The sequence below is a fragment of the Oryzias latipes genome, chromosome 17, assembly GCF_053564925.1.
Source record: "Oryzias latipes strain Hd-rR chromosome 17, Olatipes_Hd-rR_3.1".
NCBI classification, from domain to species: Eukaryota; Metazoa; Chordata; class Actinopteri; order Beloniformes; family Adrianichthyidae; genus Oryzias; species Oryzias latipes.
Genome location: NC_136253.1, coordinates 19,847,052 through 19,872,728, shown reverse-complemented (window position 1 = coordinate 19,872,728; position 25,677 = coordinate 19,847,052). Strand labels below are relative to the sequence as shown.

The 25,677-nt window shown below is 39.2% G+C and overlaps 3 protein-coding genes across 27 annotated transcripts in view; 2 read left to right on the top strand and 1 right to left on the bottom strand.

Annotated features, from left to right (window-relative positions):
- The window catches only part of c8b (complement component 8, beta polypeptide), a 75,959-nt gene extending 68,402 nt beyond the window's left edge, over positions 1–7,557 (top strand). Inside the window, exons 18-26 of the mRNA XM_078935459.1 lie at positions 1,964–2,105; positions 2,255–2,387; positions 4,470–4,667; positions 4,848–5,088; positions 5,211–5,339; positions 5,415–5,578; positions 6,881–7,034; positions 7,151–7,222; positions 7,304–7,557. Coding sequence (XP_078791585.1) covers positions 1,964–2,105; positions 2,255–2,387; positions 4,470–4,667; positions 4,848–5,088; positions 5,211–5,339; positions 5,415–5,578; positions 6,881–7,034; positions 7,151–7,222; positions 7,304–7,458 — 1,388 coding nt within the window. The 3' untranslated portion in view covers positions 7,459–7,557. The remainder of the gene's footprint in view (positions 1–1,963; positions 2,106–2,254; positions 2,388–4,469; positions 4,668–4,847; positions 5,089–5,210; positions 5,340–5,414; positions 5,579–6,880; positions 7,035–7,150; positions 7,223–7,303) is intronic.
- A 157-nt stretch (positions 7,558–7,714) lies between these two features.
- On the bottom strand, positions 7,715–17,082 carry c8a (complement component 8, alpha polypeptide). The gene is made up of 11 exons (XM_004078973.5): positions 16,410–17,082; positions 16,194–16,308; positions 14,918–15,065; positions 14,637–14,784; positions 13,720–13,909; positions 13,442–13,624; positions 12,445–12,685; positions 12,213–12,344; positions 11,146–11,303; positions 10,741–10,966; positions 7,715–7,966 (listed from the first exon to the last, which is right to left on the bottom strand). The coding sequence occupies exons 1-11, from the start codon at positions 16,511–16,513 to the stop codon at positions 7,815–7,817; spliced, it is 1,797 nt and encodes a 598-aa protein (XP_004079021.1). The 5' UTR covers positions 16,514–17,082; the 3' UTR covers positions 7,715–7,814.
- Positions 17,083–18,033: 951 nt separating this feature from the next.
- Positions 18,034–25,379, top strand: si:ch211-188c16.1 (uncharacterized). 25 transcript variants are annotated; one of them, XM_078934798.1, is made up of 19 exons: positions 18,034–18,160; positions 18,524–19,451; positions 19,559–19,738; positions 19,834–20,362; positions 20,442–20,557; positions 20,645–20,670; positions 20,750–20,790; positions 20,907–20,954; positions 21,037–21,169; positions 21,272–21,431; positions 22,042–22,165; positions 22,634–22,665; positions 22,894–22,957; positions 23,102–23,136; positions 23,310–23,355; positions 24,340–24,438; positions 24,541–24,554; positions 24,814–24,847; positions 24,996–25,379. In XM_078934798.1, exons 2-19 carry the CDS (start codon positions 18,836–18,838, stop codon positions 25,063–25,065), a joined length of 2,367 nt encoding a protein of 788 aa, XP_078790924.1. In that variant the 5' UTR covers positions 18,034–18,160; positions 18,524–18,835; the 3' UTR covers positions 25,066–25,379. The 25 variants fall into 25 exon arrangements, with proteins under 25 accessions (XP_078790924.1, XP_078790923.1, XP_078790925.1 ...); XM_078934797.1 differs by having other exon boundaries at positions 23,099–23,136; XM_078934799.1 differs by having other exon boundaries at positions 20,738–20,790; positions 23,099–23,136.
- The last annotated feature ends 298 nt before the right edge of the window (positions 25,380–25,677 follow it).

Sequence of the window (25,677 nt, the reverse complement as noted above, 5' to 3'; positions counted from 1 at the left end):
ACACTAACAGAAGTCCAGCCACAGAAAGACATCTCAACAAAAGTGCCATATGGACACAAGTATATCGGGATCAGACAATTATTGGAGAAAGATTTAAACTATATTAAGAAACCCAAGCTCAGGTCCTCTACCAGAGGCCTGGGAGATGGGCTGGAGGGTCCTGCGCAGTATCTTGGCTGTGCTTTTCTGGACTGAGAGGTCTGAGGTATTTCCAGGTATCTGTTGTAGCCACTCATCCAGCTTGGGGGTTACTGCCCAGAGTGCTCCAATTACCACAGGCACACTGTCACCTTCACTTTCCAGGCTTTCTCCAGTTCTTCTCTGAGTCCCTGGTATTTCTCCAGTTTCTCATGTTCCTTCTTCTTGATGTTCCCATCGCTTGGCACTGCCACATCCACCATAACGGCTTTCCTCTGTTCTTTATCCACCACTACAACATCTGGTTGGTTCGCCATTACCATCCTATCCATCTTGATCTAGAAGTCCTACAGGATTTTTGCCCTCTCATTCTCTACCACAATCTGAGCTGTTTCCCATTTTTCCAGTCCATATTCTGCACACATGTTCCTGTATATTATTCCAGCCACTTGATTGTTGCGCTCCATGTATGCTTTCCCTGCCAGCATCTTACACCCTGAAGTCATGTGCTGGATTGTTACAGGTGCCTCTTCACAGCCTACACCTTGGGTCTTGTCTGGTGTGGTAGATCTGAGCCTCTATTGCTCTGGTGCTCAGGGCTTGTTTCTGAGCTGCCAGGATGAGCGCTTCAGTGCTGTCTTGTAGGCCAGCCCTTTCTAGCCATTGGTAGGACTTCTTGGTAGGACTTCGGTGGTACATCCCATGCAGAAGTTTGTCCTCCCATGAGGATCTGTCCTCCAGCACTGTATCCTCTGCTCTCCATTGCCTGAGACATTCACTGAGCACACTTTCAGTTGGGGCCTTGAGCTTGATGTACTCATGCATCTTGGATGTTTCATCCAGGATAGTGGCTTCTACGCTTACTAGTCCTCGGCCACCTTCATTGCGGCTAGCATACAGTCTCAGGGGGCTGGATTTGGGGTGGAACCCTCCATGTACGGTGAGGAGCTTTCGTGTCTTTACATCCGTGGTCTGTATCTCTTCCTTTGGCCATCTTATTATTCCTGCAGAGTATCTCATAACTGGCAGTGCGTAGCTGTTTATTGCCCGGGTCTTATTTTTGCCATTGAGCTGGCTTCTCAGGACTTGCCTTGCTCGTTGGAGGTATTTAGTGGTTGCAGCTTTCCTTGTTGCCTGCTCCAGGTTGCCATTTGCCTGCAGAGTTCCAAGGTACTTGTAACTGTCCTATGATTACTGCTTTGCACCCTCTCTCTCTCTCTCTCTCTCTCTCTCTCTCTCTATATATATATATATATAGAGAGAGAGAGAGAGAGAGAGAGAGAGTGTGTGCAAAGCAGTAATCAAAGAAAAAAGGTGGCTACTTTGAAGAACCTAGAATATGACAAACCATCAGTTTTTTAACCCTTTTTTGTTATGTATATAACTCCACGTGTTAATTCACAGTTTTGATGCCTTCGGTGTGAATCTACAATTTTCATAGTCATGAAAATAAAGAAAACTCGTTGTATGAGAAGGTGTCCAAACTTTTGGTCTGTACTATATATATTGCTATGCTTAAAAAGCTTGTATTGATGATTTAGTTATCTTTGTCACTAATGACACTGATATTGACTCAATAATTTTAGGGGGGGCAAGTGGAGGGCTAAGCTTTTTGCTAGGTTCTGACAGTCTATTTTGATTTTATGTGGCTTCATCTAAATTGCTCTAAAAAACAGCTTTTTGTGGTTTGGGAGGTTTTCTGTGTATGGAAATCAAACCTAAATAAAAAAAAATGCATCCCTAACAAAAGAATAATTTTGATTTTTCCTTTTCTATGAAGTTAAAGAGGTATTGAAGAAAACCAAGTTTCCTTGCGGTCTGTCAGGTCGCTGTGTCCACAGAACCCTGCAGTGTAACGGGGAAGATGACTGCGGCGACATGTCAGATGAAGTTGGCTGCAAGAAAGTCTCCAAACCCTGCAGGGAGGAGGCCGAGGAGTACTGGGGAATCGAGAATCTCGCCAAAGGGTGAGTCACGCACTCTACTCTAGCGTCACTGATGTGAGTCTGACACATTTTAAAGAGTTTGGCAATAAAACAAAAAAGAAACAAGACTCTTCTGTCAAAGCTTTTGTCTTTTTTTTCCATTCATCCTGCCACTGTGCTTTTGCTTTCAGGATAAACGTCTTGAACAGTGACCTGGAAGGGGTGGTGCTTGACAATAGATACTATGCAGGCAGCTGCCTGCCTCATTATATTCAGGACGTGCCGTTCAGGAAGCCTTACAACCTGCAGCAATACACATTACAGGTGGACATACCGAAAACTCACTCTAAAGTCTGCAGTTTAACATGAAAATCCACTATCAGAAATTACTCACAAAGGTAGCAGTAGGGTATGACAGAGTATTAGGGCCTTTTTTTTATTTTTATTATGACTGTAAAGTCGTAAACTTACGAGAAAGAAGTTTATTACAAAAGCAGTATTGTATATTTACCACTTTAAAAGTCATAGGCTAAATTTGGGACTTTTTCTTTCGTAAATGTACATGTTTTTAACCCTTATGCTATCCAATGGGGTCCAGATGACCCGATCCTTGTATTGACGTGTTTTCCACCATGACACAGGGGGATAAAGGTGAAGAGGATTTCATGCAATCCATGGACACCAGTGAAGATCACATATCATTAACCCTTGTTCTATCTTAGATGACCCCACCCTTACTTGGACATCTTCTCCCTACCATGACAAAGGTGGATAAAGGTGGAAAGATTTCATGTAATCCATGGAGACCAGTGAAGATCACAAATCATTGAAGAAAAAAGGTTCAGCGCACTGTCTAGTGGGTTTAGATGACCCAACTCCCAATGTTAAAGTGCCTAGGATAGCACAAGAGTTAAGTTGTGAATGTATAACTTTAATTGTCGCAAATTTGCGATTTTAAAACACATAAATTTACAAGACCAAAAAAAAAATGGAACCTTTTGGTAACCCAAAATAAAATGATTATTAGCATAAGAATATTGTTAAAAAAATGCTGAAAACTCTGCAGACTAAAGCGTCACACAGATTTGAAAGAGGTCTTGCCTTTCGTGGAGGAAGAAAGGATTGAAGTGGACAGCTGCAGAGATACCAATCAACGGGCACTGCAGAGATCCTGCAAGCCCCCCATCAATAAATAAGACATAAATAAATCATAAATCAAACACAGGAGCTTCCAAACACGTGTAACGTAATCATTAAGTATTCAGTTTACTTGTTCAAATCAAAGGCAGTTTGACCAAATTGAGTTTCACGACAAGCCAGTCTGCTCCAGCACATGGCGTTCACTTGCCGGATTGTTGGTTCACTTTCTTTTTTTTTTTTGTGGTCCTAACCTGGTAAAATTATGAAATTGGAAGAAGCACATTTACAGGTTTTTCTTGCAAATTTACAACTTTAATCTTGTAATATTACTTCTTTTTTTGGGTGGTCCTAAACTCATAAAATTTTCACGATTTAAAGTACTTTTTGTTTTTTTCCTGAGGATTTACGACTGTAATCCTGCAATGTAACTTTTTTTTTGTATGGTTTTAATACAAAATTTAAGGTAGTAAATTTACACGTTTTTTTCTTGCAAATTTATCACTTTAATCTCATAATACATTTCTTTCTTTTTTTGGCCAAATCTTGTAAATGTATGCGATTTAATGTAGTAACTGTACACGGTTTTTGTTTTGTTTTTTTGTAAATTTACGACTTCAATCTTGTAATATGACTTTTTCATTTTTTGGTCCAGATCTCTTAGATTTATGATATTTAAAGTAGTACATGTTCACTTTTTTTTGTTTGTTTGTTTTTTGCAAATGTAGGACTTCAATCTTGTAAAATTACTTTTTTCTTTTTTGGTCATAATCTCGTAAATATATGAGATTTAACGTAGTAAAATGTACACTTTTCTTTTGCAAATTCACAACTTTGATCTTGTAAACTTAATTTTTAACTTTTTGGTTCTGATCTCTTAAATTTATGAGATTTAATGTAGTAAATGTACACGTTTTTGTTTTTTGTTTTTGTAAATTTTCGACTTCAATCTTGTAATATTACTTTTTCATTTTTTGGTCCAGATCTCTTAAATTTATGAGATTTAAAAGGGTAAATCTACTCTTTTAGGTAGTAGTTTGAAAAAGTATTTAATATTTTATTGTAATAATAAAAAAAACTTTTTTTTATTTATGACCCCCTGTTGTTAAAGTAAAATATGTCCAACAGAAGAGGCCTTCAGCTCTCATCTATTTGCCCAGCTGTTGGACAGGACAAGTAAAAAAAAAAAAAACCTTTTTAAACTTTGATTGTCTCAAGATGATTGCATGAGCAAATCCACACATTTGTATGGTTTTCTGTCATCCACAGACAAAGGGCTCATATGATTTCACCCTGCAGTCGTTCGAGAGCTACTCTGATTTCATGCAATACACAATGAGTGAACGCAGCACACAGGTGTCATTCTCCCTTGGCTTTGGTGTTCCAGGAGTTTTCAATTTTGGATTCAATTTCAAAGACTCCAAATACAGCAAGTCAGTCAGCCAGATTCGCCGTGCCTCTAGCAAAGTAAGTGTCTCTTTTTGATTTTTTTTCCCAAATTTTCCCCCACCTTTTGTAGTAATCTTGTGATTGTTTGAGAAAATCTTGAAGTGACTTTGAATGTGCAATCATTTCCATCAAAAGAGATTTTCCTAGTGTTCTGATCCCGCTGCCGGGAGATATTGATGCCTGATCTGTAATCACCAGACAAACAGTTTCATCAGAGCCAAAGCGGAGCTGGAGTTGGCCCAGTACATTCTGAAGTCAGAGGATTTGGTGCTTCACCCTGAGTTTCTGCGGCGCCTACGCTCTCTGCCACAGTCTTATGTTTACGGGGAATACAGGCAGATCTACAGAGACTTTGGCACACACTACATCACTGAGGCCGCCCTCGGAGGAGACTTTGAGCACACTATCATCCTAAACAAGGAGAAATTGGAAAAGTCAGGTAGGAAAGATCAGCACCAAGCACTGGGTTTAATCCTTAGATCCACGAGGGGGGTTTGGATCGGATTAGACGGGTGAAAAAAGTGAAATGCACAGTTGTTTACGACTCTCATTTGTTTCTAGATTATTCTCTGGAGGAATACAAGAAGTGTGTGCAGGTTGGCTTTAATGTGGGGGCAAACATTTACGGTGTTTACGTGTCAGGAGGGGTTGAGGGCGGATCCTGTGATGGACTTCTGAACGAGATGGGAGGTGAGGTTTTGTCGTCCATTGACATTCTGTAGGCCTTTTTTTTGTTGCCTGGTCTGTGATCCTGTTACCTTCCAGAGAGCACGAAGAAGGGTAGCATGGTGGAGGACTTTGTTGCTGTCGTCAGGGGTGGAAGCAGTGAAAGCATCACCGCTTTGCTCTCTAAGAAACTTCCCAGTCCACAGCTCATGAGACTGTGGGGTGAAGGCGTGCGCTATAATCCCGACTTTATTCGCATGACAGTAAGCAGCCCTTTCTGTTTTCTTCTAGTGTTGGACTGACTTTAGAGATGTTGGCTTTAAAATTGAAGGCACTGTTAACATGCTGGATGGTCTTCTTCCATTTAGCTTCAAGAACACATTGTGTGTGATTACCAACTTGGAATCATTGGACAGTGCATTTCGAAACAGCACATTTTAAATCAGTTTTGGCCCAAAAGACATGCTTCTGGACAATGTTCAACCATGGCTGCATTTTAGCTGGCATCTGCTGATGGCAGAGCAGACTGTGTTCACAGACAGTAATGAGAGATACAGTGTCATCTGAGAGCCAGAAGAGCATCGGTATCCAATACAGGTCTTCTGCTTTATCCATGATACACAGAGATTTTTTTCAGTCTTTCAATAACTTTCCAAAAATATGTCATTTCCAAATCATAAGATTTGGAAAATCTAAGCAATTTGACATCGAGGACTATAGTTTTAATAATATTATACAATTGTTTTATACTCTAAAAGATGGTTAAACATCAGCTTCAGAACATCTATTTTATAGTAATCATGTTACTGTCGTATTATAATTTAACTTAAACAGTTATTTGGTTCTGGTTCTGGGTTTGGATCTGCCTTTTCAGGTATTTCCTGCTCCTGTCCTAGTATATTTGTAATATTTCCCATGCTCCTCATCGGCGGAGCTGGAACATTTTATATGGGGGGGCAAAAGTCTTGGATTGGGTGGCAAATGTGAACAGCTGAGTGGAAAGCAATTACAAATGAAACAATTAAAAATATGTATTTCAAAAAGTTTTATTATTGTTAAAATTATTATCAATAATAAAACAGCAGTTCTTTTAGTGCCCCCCCTTGCCCCCCTGTAGCTCCGCCCCTAATGCTCTTTATTTGAAATTAGCTCATTTTGTCTAAAAAAAGAGTAATATTTCTTTGTCTAAACATACGAAATGTCATCTAAACTATATTACCGATAACATTTCCACTCACATGACTCAAGACTCTTATGGTTTTAAATTCTAATCCATTTTAAAAACTAAATTTTTCATGGATTCAGCCACTTAGTACGATGCTCGGCAAGCGCTGGCACAGTCACACAAGCCAAAGTACAGCTGAGCTTATCACTAGCGGTTTGGAAAGCAAACAGCTAATGATTCCAAACAGCATGTGTGCCAAAGACAACAAGGCGGCAGGAGTCTGGAGCAGTATTAATGGGAATTTGCCTATTAACTCAATTTGAAAATCTCCAATCTTCCCTTTGACAAAGATCTTGGCTATTTAACCCTGTGTGTACGTGTGTGTGTGTGTGTGTATTAGACGCGGCCGCTGTATGAGCTGGTGGTCTCCAGAGACTTCACCTATCGTGATACTCTCAAAAGAAACCTAAAGAGGGCTCTGTCGGAGCATCTGGCCGAATCGAGCTCATGTCGCTGCGCTCCATGTCACAACAATGGAGTGGCTGTTTTGAAAGGTATGTCCCTAAATGAAAGTCTGTTTATTTTAGATGAAATTTGGGCGGAAAAATGAGAAGACACTGTCACTGAAAAGTTTGTTATTTTAAAACAGTTTCACTTTAATGATCTACAGGGACAAGGTGTGAGTGTGTGTGTCCTGTTGGCTACACTGGAAGGAGCTGTGAGGTCACTCAAAGGCAAAAAGGTCAGGAAAAGTGTTTTTAATGTCATATTTCATGCTCATCTTTTAGCCAAAACGTGGCAAATTACGAGTTTTTCTCTTTAGAAATAGCCATTGATGGCAGCTGGAGCTGTTGGGGTGCGTGGTCATCTTGTGGAGGAGGGAAAAAGTCCAGGACCCGGCAGTGCAACAACCCAGCACCCAGCAATGGAGGAATTGAATGCTGGGGACCGCAAGAGGAGTCAACTGATTGCTTTTAAAGTGCAAGATATGACAAAGATCGTAAATCTTTAGTTTGAGAAGAAATCTTGGCTTGTGCTACAATTCATTTGAAAAAAATAAAAATATATTCAACTGAATTGTTACGTACAAGCATTGACTTGTGTATTATTTCTCGACATTGCATTTTTGCATGCAGGTTTCTAAAGTTTTACCCAAAATGTAACCCTCAAATACAAAGCAGAAAACAAATAACATTGAGTTTATTGATTTCCTTTAAAGAAATACAAGGACAAATAGAATATTAGCACATTTTTATTCCCACCTTTCATAGGAAAAAAAACATGATTTTCAGTTTTAATTTTGATCACTTTTGCTCGTTTTGAGCAAATATCTTTCAGCAGTTCTGAGTCTGGCTGGATGAGCCCAGGCAGGTTGCTCCACCCCTTTCAGGTGCAGGATTATTGCAGGTTCTTGTCCTTGATTTCCTCCTTGATGAACAGGAAGACCATGACCCCCAGCAGGACCACGAGCCATCTGTCCTGGTGTCTGTTGAGTCAATTAAAGCTGGTTTTAAAATTCCTTTTATGTCTATTTTCTTTTTCCTTTAATGGAGACATTTAGCAAAGCAGAAACTTACTGTTCCTCCGTCACATCCTGATAGTGAACAATCGCTTTTTCCCATTAAAAGTTTTAAAAAATTCAACTGTCAAAGCAAAAATTTGGATTCATCTTTTACATTTAGATAATTACAGATTAGCCACAAATTATACATTACTGTTTTATCAACAAAAAAAAAACTTCTACTGTAACATCTTAATATAAAATTGGATGTGTTCCAAAGCCAAACGAATTCATAATTGTCGTTTCCCACTGTTCTTCAGGAGATTAAATAAACACATTATGGAAAGGGCAACCTTTTCATATTAAAGCATGCTGGAGGTAGTATTATGATGTGTGTGTTGCATTAGTTGTTTTCTTACAAGAAAGACTAAATGATCTAAAATATAAATAAAAAGAGACTAACAAAGAATTCTGTTCATTTGACAAACCCTTTCCAAAAAAATTCAAATTCATGAAAAAGTGTATTCATTTCCATGATTTCATTATTAAATAAAAAAAATTAAATTAAATTAAATTAAATTAAATTAAACTCTTTCATAGAATATGGACTCAGTGCCCTTTTTCTTCTTTCTTCTTTCTATCACATCAAATCAACCAAAATAAAGTATTTTCAATGGACGATATGTCCATCTTCAATCCTTCAGTTGTCGTCCCTCTGATTAAATCTGCATCTTCATCCAGATACTCAGCAGAATGAAGTCTTCTAGAACATTCTGGTAGGCTGTATGTTGCAGTGGTTTTGGATTGAACAAAGCAGAGTATACCAACACCATGCAGCGCTGGACCTTGCAGCCCAAATCCTGACTGACTGTGGAGATTTCACACTGGAACTCAAGCAGCTTGGGTTCTGCTCCTCACCAGTCTTCCTCCAAACCCTTCTATGAAAATTTTTTGAAAATGGTGTGTAAATTAACTGAAAAAACTTTTTAAGCATTTTGTTAACACAAAATGAAATATGTGTCAGAGAACTTAGTTTAACGTTTTAACTAACTGAGCAGTATGTAAACACAAACAGATGGTAAACAGCATGACGATGAAAATGTGGGGAGAAGAACTGAACCGTACTCACATTATCAACTGAAATGTGCTGGCATATCATGGGTCTCCACAGCCAAATTAATATATTTATTGCAATGTTATTTATTTTGGGGTTTTTTTTCATCTATTTGCACAAATAACCGCAAATCTGAGGTCAGAGTGGTTTTTGATGTAACAGAGCGTTTTTAGTCGGTGTGACTTTGAGCTGAACTCCCTCAAACATCCTGGAAACTCCAGAAAGATTGACACCTTTCAACTGTTTTCACTTAGTGTGACTGCAGAAGCAGACTTTTGACCCTCCCCAGGCTGAAGCGTAGTGACTGTTGTTTCTGCGTGAAAACAGAAAATGGCTTTTCTCTTCCTTGGCATTTCAACCTGATCGTGCCACACAGACAAGCTGTCAAACCCTCAGCTTCATGCGGAGCCGCTGACAGCTTCTGAATCGGACGCATTTGACAGCAACCGAATTTGTTAGAAACAGGTGCATACTCAAGGTTTCTCTCACGCTTTAATAAAAATACATCATTTTAAAAGTAGCTTCAATTTTTTGTTTTTGTTGACTTTATTCATGTTTTTTTTTTAAATAATTGAATAACCTTTTTAGGGATACCTACAAGAAATATTTAGCTTTAAATCTTTTTGCTTCTGTTTCTTTTATTTCTATTGATTTTGAGTCTATTACAAAGAAAAAAACGTTTACTTGCCGAAAACTACTTGAACTAAATATCTTATGTTATTAAATCATCCCCACAACAACATCTTTTGTTTCATACTGGTATGGAAAATTAAGTTAGCTTTGTGATTATAAACAAAATAGTTTCTCTGGTCGGATAAGCCTTGCTTTGAGGAAATCATAATTTTGTGCTCTCTTTTAAATTTTATACTGAGTTGTACCAACTCTTAATGCCCTGTCTCCTACTTTTGGGGAATAAATAAAACAAACATAATGATAAATTAACCTTTTTTTGTTCACGTTCACATGACTTCCTTTCAAAATAAAGTCCACCTGTACCACAGGATCATCTTAATGCAGTACATGTACATGTAGTAGTACTAATGTCAGCAGTGATTGAAAAAAAACATTTAGTTCATCATTTTTGGTGCATATCAGCCAGACATTTGTAAATTTAATCAACTAAATTGAATCAGAGCTAATTAAGTGACCCCTGTCGTATTTTTTTTTACCAAGAAGGCGCACTTAAAATCCTTGAATTTGTTGAAATAAAGAAAATCTGCCTTTTTATAAAGAACGCCATAAATAGAAATATTGGTAGTGCTCCGCTTGATTGGTTTTTTAATTTTTTGACAAACAGCGCTCAAAAATCTGTCTAACTATGAAGCCACACTGCATAATGGATTGTTGGAGGATTACAGCTGCTGTAGTCAGGAGCATTGAAGAGCGATCCTTTACTTTTCTCTTTTGACCTTGCTCAATAGTTACTGTTTGAAACTAAAAACTTTTTTTTTCTTTAACCAAAGAGCCACAATGGGGCCGTAAAAGAGCCACATGTGGCTCCGGAGCCTTACGTTGCAAACCTCTGGGCCTGACTCTTAGGGCCTGATTTGCTAAAGCTCTGCTCGTATAAATAATGTGTATGTGCAAAAATGAGTTGCAAGTGATTTACTACCAGGTGGATGCAAATGAGAAATGTTAACCTCACCTCCTCTGAGTGTCTCCTCGCATGATAGTCCCCGGTAGCCCGACTTGCAGAGGCAGCTGCAGGAGGTGCCTGACAGCACAGGAACTCCATTGTGTTTACAGGGCGCACAGCGACATGCGTCAAACTGCTGCAAATACTCATCAAAAGCCTTCTGCAAGTTGGCCACTCTTGGTCCTACGTGGTCAGCAGCTGTGCTGAGGCGCACAGCCTCATAGATTGGCATGGTCTGGGTCATCGGCATAAGCGGAGTTGGGGAAAAAGAAGAAGATATCTGACTGTTTGCTTGTTTTTTTGTTTCCATTTTGTGGATAAACCTGCTTTACCAGCTCTTGTTTCATATCTGTTAAATATATATTACAAAAAAAGTAACAAAAATTACCTTTATGTCCCTTTACATCATTTTACCTCATATTCAATAAGCGCCGGGTTGTACTTCAGAGAAGCTCCCCATTTTCTGTACGTGTCAGCATCTCTGATGACGAGCACTCCAGCACTAGTCTGTGTGATTCCCCCCTTTACAAAAGTGACAACATCCTCAATCACAGATGAACTGGCACCATCCTCTGCCCAAAAAAAAGAACACGTATGAATGACAAGAACATAACACTTGTAGATCTTGTGAAAAAAATAAATAGGCAAATGCAAAAAACTGTCAGCTGAAATTAAGATTTACTGTGACTGAGACCCACCATCGAAAGTAAGGTTATTGCCAAAAAAAGAAACACTGTTGCAAATAAAACAAACGCTTCTGCAAATAACCCTTGTGTTATCCTATGACCCCACCCTTACATTGACGTGTTATTCCTACCATGACAAAGGTGGATAAAGGTGGAAAGATTTCATGTAATCCATGGACACCATTGAAGATCACATATCACTTCCACCTAACTGTGAAAAGTAAAACTTTTTATCTAATATTTTTATTGTACATTTTTTGTACTTTGTAAATTGTACATTTTTGGTGAAATTCCTTTTCTTATGCATGTCTGCACTGAACAGCGATCAGCTCTCATTTCACTGTATGCGCGTGTGATGCGACTTGTACATATGTATAGTTACAATAAAGGCATTCTATTCTATTCTATTCTATTCTACTCTATATCATTGAATAAAAAAGGTTCAGTGCACTGTCTAGTGGGTCTAGATGACCCAACTCCCAATGTTAAAGTGCCTAGGATAGCACAAGGGTTAAAAGACACACTGCTGCAAATTGTTGTTGTTTTTGTCATTAATAAACATGCTAACAATAATTCAAGGCATGGGTAACAATAGTTATTTGGATGAATGTGAGGTTGGATTTTTCCTTCGCACTGTTTCTTTTTATTTTCAGAATTTTTTTTATTTGAAAAACATAATTTCTATTTTATTTGCAACATCATTCCTTTTGTATAGCAGCATTTCTTTTTATTTGTTTGGACCACCGTATTAGAGTTAAATATAAATTAAGCATTTCTGTATTTTCTTTTACTTACTTTTTGAAAGGTTAGTTGTGTCTCCACAACCTTGTCCAGAGATCTTACCCCCAAATTTGACAGAGTCGGTTACAGGATAACTGAATCCAAGAGATGCGCCAATGCATTGTTCAAATCGGTGAGATTCGACATCTTGAGAAGTTTTCCAAAAGAGAGAAAAGTGTTTTTTAAAACTCAAAACTATAAATACAAACAGAATTTGTGCTTTAACAAAACTGGAAAGGTCACACACTCGACTGAGCCATTGCTGTTTTATTGACAATAAAAATATATTCCAGGGAGCCTCCCATGGTTCCTTCAGTAACGTAGTGGGTCCCGAATGTGTTAAGAAATTTGGCGTACATCCCAAATTCATAACTCTCAGGAAGCTCCATGAGCGAAACATACAGGTCCTCGTGAAGCATCAGCTGATTTGACCGCATCTTGAAAAGGGCTGTTTGCACTTTGGCCCACACCCTGATGAATCCAAACTCCTGGAGACAAAACAACAAGTAATACCATTTTTTCCCCCCAAAAGTAAGGGTTTTTATAAAAACTGTTACAAGTACTGTGACTTGAGTTTAGCCAGAGCAGCTTCTTAAAGTCTCGCTCCAATCCTGTTTTGATTTTTTGCAAAAGCATTACCATTGGTCTTTAAAATATGATCATGCCGTTTTTGGCCAAAAAAAACAAAATATGTCGTATGGGACATAGTTTCTGCAGAAACTATCTCGGGACTGTAGGTGAAGAGTCACCCCGCTCCCCTCTTCTGGTCACCCATAACTGAGGTCTTTGTTTACGTCTCTCCAACTAGCTTACAGCCAATCAAAACCCAAACCTAACATAACGGGTGCAACAAAAATGGCGAGCAGCGTTGCTATTTTTGCAGTGGAGCTATCCAGACGTTCAGTTTTAAGCCAGATACCAGCTCAGACGAGGAAAACAAAGCCGTACATGGACCTAGTCGTCTACAAGTGGTAGTGTATTTTCTACATCACAAATAAGCTCTTTTTCAAACCACATTTTTTAGTCTGCTTTTAACTCACAATAAGTTAAATAAATAAATGCTCAGAAATACAATTTTGATCTGTATGTGTATTTGTCCTCCATCAGAAAAAATGCCACAAGAACATGTTAAAAACACCATTTTGATTGTAGTGGGTCTTTAAGAGCCGAATAAAAACAACAGGAGCCATAAATGTGTTGTTTTTCCATCCAAATACCAGCACTTAAACCAAAAAAAAGCTTACCATGCTGTTATACTTTGTGATGTTGGTGAGAAACTCTGACTCTTGGCTGCCTTTCAGTCCGGCTTCCACATAGTAGACCCCAACCGTGACACCAGCATTAAAGGATGATAAAGTCTTCCTCGCTTTTAGGAGGCTTTGCATGTCCTCATAATACTCGTGGGAGCCTTCTGATGTAGCTTCAGCCTAAAACAGGTAATGCCTTCGTAAAGGAGACCTATCTTCACTTTTGACATTTCGTACATTTTTCACGAGTTAAAACAAAACGACAACAGTTTTACCACAAATCTGTAGGCGTGGTAGTTGTAAGGTTTCCTGTAATTCTTCTCATCCTCTTTGTAGTGCAGGCTCTCGCAGAACGCATCGTAAGTAAATTTTCTCCATTCGCCGTTGTAGACGTATTCACACTGTCCTCCAAAGTACGCCGGATCAAAGACTTGATCCACAAAGTCTCCAGTAAGAATGTTGTAACTTTGTGAAGTAAAATCAAAGCACATAGTGGAGGCGGTTAATAAAATAATCATGCAAGTGTTGTACCTCAGGATCCCCTCTTTCAGAAAAACATGTTTGCCATGAGAAAATCCAAGAGTTTAAAATATAATACATACAATAGACATATAATGGCATTCTGTAGCCCTTCAAGTCTAAAAACTTGAACAACCCATGTTGTTGAGACTGGGGCAATAGACACTGAATATTTTTGTAACAATTGAGTGTATGGCCGCCATCTTGACAAACGGTTGACATCCACACCAAATTTGGTGCTTTTACCACAAAATGCACAATTTGTCTGTAATATCAACCTAATCGGCTCCGCTGTAACCTTCTGAGAACCAGCCCATTGGTTCATGTCCTCTGTAGTCTCCATTTTGTCTCCCAAAGAATTCAAAGTCCCCCATGTCCCACCCAAACACATGCGATGTCAATGAAAAGGCCATGATGCCCTGTTTTAAGCACATCAGGACTACTGGGATGGTTCTCTGAAGGATAAGACAATTTCATATCAGTTTAGGTTTTGTAAAACGCGTTTGCTCAATTCCTCCTCTTGCCCTCTACTCCTGCAACCGAACAGAAGTTTTCTGCAGATAAAATATATGTGTGAAATGCTGGAACATCCTGTTTTTTTTATGACAAACCAATGCAAAGATTTGAACTACATCTTGTCTAAAATAAATAATAAAAAGTATTCAGAGATTACCCCTGTGTGCCACGTTCAGCCCCTGGAATCGGCATGATGGTGGCACATTTGTCTCTTCTTAGATTTACATCCTGACATTCGTCTTCATCTGAAAAATCATAGCAGTCTGATTCTCCGTTACAGCGAAGGGACTGGCTGATGCAGCGTCCTGGAAAGACAGGCAAGGATTTACAAGAACCCCAATGAACCTTTTACTTACATCAGCAGGATGTGTCTTTGTGCAGCCGAATAAATAAATCACCAGAGCTTCAGATAATGTGTCGTCTTCCGATGGGACTTGCCTGTTTCTTTGCAGGTGAAACTTTCTTCGCAGTAGTCATTTACAAGACACTGGCTTGTTGCCTGCGGACATACGAGCCTCTCCCACAACATGCCCACACATTCATCACCACCGAACTGAGATGGCCTCTCCAAGTGTCTGAAACGGAACTGAAGCCATCACTTTCTGTTAAAAACTGTATTACAGACAAAAGTTCACCCTTTAAGATCAAACAGTAAAGGCTTCACATTAAAGTACAACTAATTATGAATCATGTTTTTCAAATAAAATGTATCCTAGGGCCAACTTTGAATAAAAAAACAATCACATGTTTTAATCCTTTTCTTTTTTCAGAGCCAGCGAAACCAGGAGCAGGTGGATAAAACAAAAAATCACTTTCAAATAAGTGTTTAAAAAAACAGAGATATTATAATAATGAGGGGGCACACTTAGGCTTGGAAATAATGTATAAATAATGAAATAATGTACAAATAATGTATAAAATGAAGAGTGGCAAAAAAAAAGGAACCCTCTGTAACAAAAAGAACATCACAAGACACAAAAGATCCCATCTGCACAATAAAGGCCCGTACACCGGGACGAATATTCGCCAGGCGTTATTCGCCAGCGTTTTTCGCCACGTTTTTTGTGTTCACACCCAGGCGATTTTCGCTGACGATGAGCCGAGCGAACATGCAATTTCATTCCCTGAAAATATGTGTGTGAAATGCTGGAAATGCTGGCGAAAGCCAGTGCCTCAGAGACTGAGTTGTTTTACTTCTGTGTAGGAAAATGAGTTACGAAAATAACTAATATTTTCTTTAAAAAAATGTATTTTTGTTTGACTAATGTAATATATTATCATATATATGGATTAATATAGTTTATTCTGAAAGGCTGAATAAAAGCATGATATAAAAATAAAATAAATAAAAAACACCAGAATTATAGATCATTCTATGCATCTGTCAAGTTTTAAAACGTTGGAAAACCTCAAAAACATCTTATTAGTTGACTCCACACAATCTTCTCCTAACTTTAAAGCTAAAACGCTTTTAAAAATGAAATTAAATCTATCTGTATGGTAACTAACAGGTTTCTTGATGAATGCTTGAAATCGCAAATGGTAATGCACATTGCTGTAGTTTTACGTCAGATTGCTATTTTGCGACAACCTTTGAGGCAGGGTTGTAGTTTACTTTAGCAGTTTCTTGCAAGTCACCCCAACAAAATCTGTAACGTTTCTTTGAGCAAAGTTCTATTTAAAATCACATTTAATAAAAAGCTGGCTTTACCACCTTTTTGTCGGTACACTGGTTGCATGATGTCCACATTGACCAGGAACCCAGTTGACAGTTGATAGGTGCTGGCTTACTCACAGATCTGGTTCCTCTCAGTGAGTTCCACTTCCAACTATCAAGCATAACAAAATTAATTTAACTTTCAAACTGTATTGAATAATTGTGACTCCTAATTTGGTGACAAAAAAATGAAAATAAAAAGGAATACTGCACCTGTTACTAGTCGATGTCGAAGGCCTCCAAGAGGCATTCACAGTCATGCTGAAACCAGCAAACAAATGTATTGTCCATAAACTTAGCAGTAAACAAAAATGCATCCTAGCAGTTTGAAAGATAGTCTGAAAAAAGCAGACGTCACACTACCGCAACCACAGTTATTGTGGCTGGACTCCACAGTATTGACCTAACAAAGTGAATTATTAATGGAGAACAAACAGACACTTTTGACAGTTGGGAAAACTTTTTAAACAACCTTTAACCAAAATGTTTTACCTTTAATGTCTGCAAGTAATTTAAAAAATCCAACCAAATAAGCAATGTGTAATATGTAACTGTATTAAGGACCTACTAAAAAAAACAATGTCCAACAGTTTAAGGCCATTTGTTTCTATTTTAGCTGATCTCACTTTTTAAAAAAATCTTTTTGGGCATTCAAAACAACAAGTTTTCATTACATTTTTTAATTAATAATTAATTGTTTAGAACAAAGAAATTGTTTTTTAAGTGACCCCCTTTAAAGAACTGCCAAGCAGAGAGTGCCCCACTTTTGCTTTACAGTAGCTGAGGCTGATTGAGCAGGTTTGGAAAATGGATGGATGGATGGATGGATGGATGGATGGATGGATGGATGGATGGATGGATGGATGGATGGAAGGATGGATGAATGGATGGATGGATGGATGGATGGATGGATGGATGGAAGGATGGATGGATGGATGGATGGATGGATGGATGAATGAATGAATGAATGAATGAATGAATGAATGAATGAATGAATGAATGAATGAATGAATGAATGGATGGATGGATGGATGGATGGATGGATGGATGGATGGATGGATGGATGGATGGATGGATGGATGGATGGATGGATGGATGGATGGACTTTTGATAGAGGCAAACACAAATTGGCTACTATCTCAAAATATGTGTGAAAAACACAAAAAATGAAAATGCAATAAAAAACTCACCCAAAAGTAAAATGTAGTAAAATGCAGAAATTTATTAAATCAACACAAAAAGACCATTTAAAAATGTTTTTTACAACAATTTCTGGAAATACTGGTCACTATCAAATGTAAAGGCTCCCCAAGACTTTTACACTTTACTTAAAACATACAAATTACAATGTTTTGTGTATTGATTGTTTGCGCTCTTAAATTTGTTTTGATAATTTGATTTCATAGCTTCACAAGCATATTTTGCTGACTTAGTTTTTAATTAAAAACAAAAGCATTTTTCCATCCCCACTTCCTTCGTTTAAACACTACCCAAGATTTAAAAAAAAAAAAACGTGTAAGTAAATTAGTCAAATTTTTGATTGCCCTACCATAGCTTAGCTATTCCTAAAATCTATTTGTTTTCTTTAAACTTATTTTAATTTATGTAGTCATTGCATTTTTGTTGGTCCAAAATTTGCTTTTTAATGACTAAATTTGACTTTTCTTATACCAAACTCCTTAAACATCAATGCTTTTGAAATTGAGAATTGTTAAGGAATAAAAGTTTTAAAATATAATAATAAAAAGTAAAACATTTTAATAAAGTGCTGTTTTTATTTTATTTTATTTGTATCTTATTTTATTTTGTAATTTCACGAACAAAGGATAGCGACGTATCTGATTCGTTGACCAAATGAACGTGCGCTGACGTCGGGCGCGTTCCACGCATGCGCGTTAGCGGTGGCGCTTTCAAATAGTTTGAACAGCATCGGCGGCTAGCCTGAATTCTTCGATTGATTTGTGGTAAAGAATCTCCGAAAATTTCGATTTTAAAAGACCTGAAACTTTCCCTATGTTTGCATTAACGTTGTAATATATGGAGCAGACGGCTATGGAAGAGGTAAAAGTGCGTGTTTGTTTTTATTTAGTTTAATTTCAGTTAGCTTAAATGTTAATTACAAGCTAACTTTAGAAATGTCATCATGTCAAGTTTAATCTAGACCAAATTGTTGTTTAAATATATCATGAGTCCACCTGTAAGATAAGGTTTGATATATCTAAAAAAAAATCATTGATTTAATTTAATATTGTACCCTTAATTTTTCCGTCTTTAACACACTGTTTGTGATGGTTTGTTAATAAAGTTTATGTATTCATGTGTTTCAGGATGCACCAATCAGCTTTAAAGCACTGAGGGCTAAATTTCAGGAAGAGGCCCTCCTGGCCCAATCTAAATTCACCCGCCCAGCTGTTGCTGACAAGCCCAAACACCTGCCTCCTCCTGGAGGCCATTGCAGCTCATTGGTGAGCGGCGCCGGCGAGGACAGCAAAACTCTGGTGGTTACCCGTGCCGTTTTCAGAGATGAGCTTCGGGGATCTGGAGGCAAACGACCAATTTCTTTCCCCTCGCCGCCTCACCAGACGTGTCCTTCTCAAGACGAGGGCGCGACAACAAGGCAGTCTCTCAAAGAGCGCCGCATGCCTCTGGTCCTTCCAGTTCTGCCTGTGAAAAATCAAGCACTAGAATCCCCAACTGAAAAGGAGCGCAAACCCGAAACAGACTTGGGAAAGGAAGTCTTGCCACATATGAGGGTTAAAAAAAAAGGGTTGCTGCTTCCCTTTAAGTCAGCGAAAACATCAAAGTTCAATGCAGAAGATGGTGAGGAGACGAGCTTTTCGGATTTGACTAACAGGCCCGCAAGTGTGCCTGGTGAACTCCCCTCGATGGAGAAGCAAAGTGTAGAAGATGGGGTTTCCCTGCAAAGTGATCAGTCAACCACTGAGTACCCTCCTTCTAGTCCAGATCTCCCACAAACTCCCCTTTCTGCAGAGGTCCGGTCAAACTCCGATAGCAGAATTTTTAGCACTTTAGAGAAGGCCAAGAGGAAGTTCACACCACGGCAGATTTTAAGCTCCACCAAACCGAAGCGCCTGATCTCCCCTGAGTACGCATCAAGAGAAAGAGCTTTCCCTTCATCGCCCAAAACCTTGGACGCCTTTTGCTCTCCTGCTCCCATCGCGGCTCCGGGTAGCCTTCCACACCTTGCATGTATTTCTGCTCGACCTTTTTTCAAAACCACCAACTCTGCGCACAGTAAGTGATCTGAACCTTATTAGTTTGCTGATTTTTATTTTTCTTATTTTTTTTAATATATATAAATATACATGTATGTATATATATATATTTTTTTACTGCTTTAGAGCTTGTATTTGAAAAGCGCTATCTAAGGGAAAATGCTGAAGGGTCATCAGCCAAGTCTGAACCTTCGTCACCCCTGAGGAAGTCACTGCCTGACCTGAGGACACTGGGACCGCTGCCAGCAAAGCCCCCCAGGCCACCTTTGGTAGATCTCAGCCGATATCAAGCGCCGATTGTAAATAGTAGGTCATATTTTTCCAGAGTTATTTTTGAATGAATCTCCACAACAGTCTTGAATATATATTTGCTTAAGTTGTGCGTATTTATCTGCTTTTAGAGGAATCAGCAGATCCTCTAAAAGAGCAGCCGTTTGTGCCTCCATCCACCTCCAATCCGATCCTGGATGCCCCCGAGATTCCAGACTTTGACATCTCAGAAATAGAAACCGATGTAGAAGCTGTCGATATCGCAGCTTTAGACCTGGAGGCTTTGGACATACTCTGTTCAGAAATTGGCATGCCTGCACCGCGTGGGGTTCCGGGTTGTGAAGCTCCGCAACCCGACCTGTCAGCTGCTGATCCCGCGGAGACAATCGAGAGCTCCATCGTCCAGGATCTGAACCTCGGCAGTCAAAACATAATCCCCCTTGATCCAGCCAGCTCCCCTGAACCAATAAACCTGCCGGAGTTTCCCGAGCCCTCTGCTCCGGAGCGGTGCTCCCAAAGTAAGGAGCCAGCTGCCGAGTCTTTCAGCAGCTCTCGTTCTGACGAAACTCTTTCGGCGGTTGCTAAGAGGCAGTCCGTCCCGGAGGACTCGGAGCTCAGCAGCCACACAGCCCGGACTGATGACAGGCACACACAATCAAGGTGAGTTCTGACACTACTCACGCTTTGGCGAGCTGGGATGTTTTCAGAACGCCGCCTTTGCTTCTCCACCACCTTCTAGTGCACATCAGTCGGACGGCTGCTACGAAGCGTATGATAACTTGTATGAAGACGTGGAGACAGTCAACAAAATGATGTCTGGTCAGGTTTCAATTAAACAAAGAGCCGCACTGAAGAGTAAGAAGGCTTATTTAACACATTATCCTTTTAAAAGATTTACTGACATTTTCTTAATTTCACCTCATTCTCATCTATATTTCCCAGATCCATATGCTGAGAATCGCCCTATGGTAACATCTTTTTTTTCATTTTTTAATCCTTTGATTATTTTAGTGATGTTTTTATTTTATTTAAAAGTTGTATTTCCAGCGGGAGGAGCCATGTCACAACAAACGCCTGCGGCATCCATGGTATGTTTTTTTTTTTCCCCCAAACATGCGAGTACGGCATTCTGTCATCGCCTGACATCTTTGCCAGATGAGAGGCAGTTGTTGACTTTTTTTATCTTTTTTTTTTATTCATTCAGGAGCTCTGCACATGGAGAACATGCTCAAGTCATCCATCATGTCCACAGGTTTCTTAGACATATGATGTGAAGAAAAAAACTAAGTATTGCTATTCTTTTAATGGTAAAATGAAAGTATGTTTGTTTTCAGTAAGGAACATCTAAGCCCTAACTCTGCGGACTATAAAGAACAGCGGAAGAGGGAGAAACAGCGTCTGGAGAGGGAAAGGAAGGAGCAAAAAGAACGAGAGAAGAAGGAAAATGAGATGAAAAAGAAATTCAAAGTAAAAGTTTTTTTGTTTTGTTTTTTCTATCCTAATGGATAAAAAGTAACAAAAGTACTTTTTATGTGCTTCCCCAACTAAAGATTGTTTTTGCTTCTGCAGGTGACTGGAGATGAGGAACCCATGTACCATGCCAAGGTGACAGCTGCCGGTAAAGTGCGTAAGCACGACCTGCCCGTCAAGAGCGGCGACACGGTCAGCATCATTCGAACCACCAACTGCCCTAAAGGGAAATGGCTAGCCAGGGATTCCAACAATAAGTGTGAGCTCTGATTTCCTTCCTACCTCTCAAGGAAAAAAATATGAAATCAAGCGGTGTTTAAAGACCCACTCCGATCATCTTTTGAGCTATTTTCATAGCGCACCCCAGTAATCTTTTAGTTATGAGTATGCCAATTTTTACCACGAAAAAAACCTATGTCGTCTTTTTAGGACATGGTTTCTGCAGAGTGGCACTAGTTCATTAGAATGTGTCTCCTAGTTGCAGGTGGGACTGTGTGCACAGAATAAGGCTTCAAACACAAGCCAGGGAGCATGTGGCTTGCCATAGTAGCTTCTACGCCACAGCTACAAGCTTTTTAAACAGATTTGAATACAGAAATACTCAGAAATGCAATTTTGAGCCTAATTTTCTTTATTTCCTCCATCCTGACAAAACTACCACTAGATCATATTAAAAACACCAAAAACATAATTTTCATCTAAGTGGGTCTTTAAGCGTGTGCATGATGTGGCAAAAAGGTGTCAAAGTGATTTTGTTTTTAAACAAATAAATTGCTTGAAAAGGAGTGTGTAGAAGAAAAATCCCATCCCTTTTTACAACACCTTATGTTGTGCATATTTCTATTTACAGTTTTCCCTTCTTGTTGTAGATGGGTACATTTCAGTGATGAACGTGGAGCTAAACATCAAGGAGATGCTGGAACTTGGAAAGAAAGCTCAAGCCGCTGGCCGAGGAGCCAACCAGGATGGAGACACCATCAGCATTGGAAGCCGGTATGGTGTAAATCTTTACAGACCCACTCCCATCATCTTTTAAAAAAAAAAAAGTTTAATTTAATGATCATTATGCTGTTTTTATCCAAAAAATGTTTCTTAAAACTGTCGTTTTCTAGGATATAGTTTCTGCAGAGTGGCAGTAGTTCATTAAAAAATGTACCTCTAAGATGTGGGCAGGACTGTTGGCGCAGGGCAACCCCGCCCCCCCTTCCTGTTACTTAGAGCTCAGAGCAGGGAGCTTGTGGCCCGCCCAGCGTAAAACATTCCTGCTTTAAACTGTTTTTTTGGTTTTGTTTTTTTTGTCTTCTTCTAATTCACATCGATTTAAATGAAGAAATGAACAGAAATACTTATCAGGTGTATTAGGATAAAAATAAGAACTTTTATCAGAGTAGCTCTTCAAAGATATTCTCATTTTGCTAGATAATTTTAGCCTAATCTCATCTTTTTTTGTGTGTCACACAGATCTTCAAGTCACCCTGTCATGACGAGCAGTTGTAAGTTTGCTGACTCTGCAGAACGTCACTTATGTCGCTTATCGTCTCAAAGTCCCACAGATCCATGCGCCGCTCGCATTGACAGACGGAGCGGCACACTGAGACTTGGCTGCTTGTCATCTGCTAAACAGTTGTTGTTTTATGATTGTAAAGGAATTCGGGTTAGGCCGCCAAACATCCATCATCGGCATGCGCGCTAACCTCAGCGCTCGGTTTGTTTTTCCACAGTCACAGACGACAGTGAGGAGTGGGCCTGTGAGGATGAGATGCTCTCACCTTCCAATGAAAGCCAGTGAGCAGAAGATTCATGTGTTTTACTCTCGCTTTAGGCCAATTGTGCATAAATATTATTTCTAAGAAATGGCTGCTGCTTTATTATACTGTCGAGTGATTCTGAGAATCAAATGGAAATTGCTTTCCTTTTACTTTGCAGCAGCTTTCCTCAGCAGAATTCCTCGCTGCCCGAGACGTGTGAGTAACTCATATTTGCAAATCTGTTGAAGGGAACTGAAGGAAGACTAAACAAATGTCTGTCCTAGAAGACGGCACAGCCTCTGGATATAGTTTATGGTGTACGTGTGGCTTTCTTTTTTTTTCTTCAAATGTGATTTAACACCTTCAGCTCTGTTCTCTGGGTTTGCCAGCGTGTCTTCAAGCTGGTGACGCCAGCCTGGACGACCCGCACACACAGTAAGTGTGACAAACACTAGCGTCAACATACACACTCAAAGCTGACGGCTTTAGGAGGGAGGTTGGTGGTTAAATTTTCCTCCTACAGGGATTATTGGTAATAATGAGAATGGTGACTCAGGAATAAAGAAAATGTGACGACGTGGGTCATTAAATTCTAAAGTCCCTCTCAGATCATCTTTAGATCTATTATAAAAGCGTTCCCAGTGGGCTTTTAATTACGATTATCCCTATTTTAGCCAAACAATAAATTTTTAAAAAAAAAGTTGTTTTCTAGGTCATAGTTTCTACAGAGCGGCAGTAATTGATTAGAAATGTGCCACTGAGTTGTAAGAAAATCCCTACTTCCCGTTATCCATCTGATGTTTATGCTTTCCCAATAACTCTCAGCCCCTCACAACCCCAACCTAACATAACCTGTGCAACCAAAGTGGCGAGCAACCATTCAGTTTGAAGCCAAATGCCAGCTCAGACGAGGAAAACAAATCGATCTACAAGTGGATGCATCAGAATGAAGCGGATGCATCGGCAGGGAGCTTGTGGCTTGCTGTTGGTGGTTCGACGCCATACCTACAAGCTTTTGCAAACAGCATTTTTTTCTGTTCCCCCGATTCATATCGATTTGAATATAGAAATACTGAGAAATACAAATTTATGCCTAATTTTCTTTATATATGTGCTCTATCAGTAGAAAAATGCCACAAGAACATGTTGGAAACGCCAAAAACACATTTCATCAGAGTGGGTGTTTAAGGATAAAAACAAGAACTTAACAAAAAGATTGAAATGCTGGGATGCTTGATAGGTTTCCCAAAATGTATTCCTTTACATCAAACGTTTCAATTTATAAAAAAAAATGTTTTCTGGTTGGTTCGTGTCCTGCACTCACATTTTCAGTATCTTTGCATGGCGTCCATTACAAAGGTGTTGTTTGCCCCCTGTAGGTTGTAAAGGTGCATAACCGTGAGCTCTGTCTTCTTTCAGGAACCGGCATGAAGCGCTGCAGAAGTTGGCCTTCTTCTTTCAGCACAACAAAGATGAACCGAGTGACTTTGCTGATGGCGAAGGAGCAACACCTACAAAGTACAATCATCTCCAATCTCTTCAGCTGATTTGAAACATTATTGTGCTTCACCCAAAAGCTAACTTTGTTGTCGACATTTTTTTTCTTCTTCGAATCTAAAGTGCAGAGACGTCAAGTGAGTGGAAACTTTGACTCCTCACATATCTGCTGTCTTGTCCCTGCTCCTGTCACCTTCCCTGATTATGTTGAGGCTAAAAGGGAGGACACTTGGGGTCACTTCACTGCTTGGAGCCTTTTTTTTGTTGTTTGTTTGCAATGGAAAGCGACTTGAGGGTAGTTCTTATCTGCTTCAAGTAACTCTGAGACAAGCTGCACATCTTACAGACAGCAGTTCAAAGATGATTTGACTTTGGTATCTGCTCGTCTTTATCTAGACTACTTATGTGCCGTGGAAGAGCCTCCATATCCGTAAGTGTTGACGGTTTCCTTTTATCAGCACAAGTTTGGCTCTCTTTGATGTGTTTTTGTTTGTGTGTGTGTGTGTGTTAGTGAAGTGTTCATAGATGCAGAGTACTTCAAGTTGCTTTTTGGACCATTTTTGTGTTTTATGTGACAGCGAACAAGAGGTAGACTTCACAGAACTATGCCTCCTTCCTCCCCCACCGCTGTACGCTGATGGCTTCTGATCTGAACACAAGCAGAAGAAGGAAACGTCCCTGCGAAAAAAAACACCCCAGGGAAACGTCCTCGGAGAGTAATGACATTTATTTAAAGATATTTTTGATATGCTGCTGTGGAGACGGGATGCAGTTTGAATGTTTATGCAACCACTGTTATTTCACTCTGTTGTAAAGAATCTAGAATCCTTTTCTTGCTTTACCCCCATTTTGTTCTGTTCAAATTCACTGAAAAAGATGCACAGTTTCAATTACTGCACATTACACTTTTGTTTTTGTTTGTTTTCATGTTGGACCAAATAAATATTTGACAGTGATTTACACTTAAGTCTTTGGTGTTTGCATATTTTGCACAACAAGCAAATTCACTCCACCTTTAAATGCTTATTTTACAAGATTTTATGAAATGCTAGTAAACATTTACATGGATATGTATATTCTTCAAAAAACTCAAATTAAACTGCTTTTAAAAAAAGTCTTAAGGTTTACAAATAGATTTCATGCAGCAAATTTTAGCAAACTAAAGAAAAATCATATTTTTGAATCCAATCACACTCTGTTTTCTGGCGTTTGCACAATTTTTGTTAAGGGACATCTTTAACATGTAAAAGACTACACACA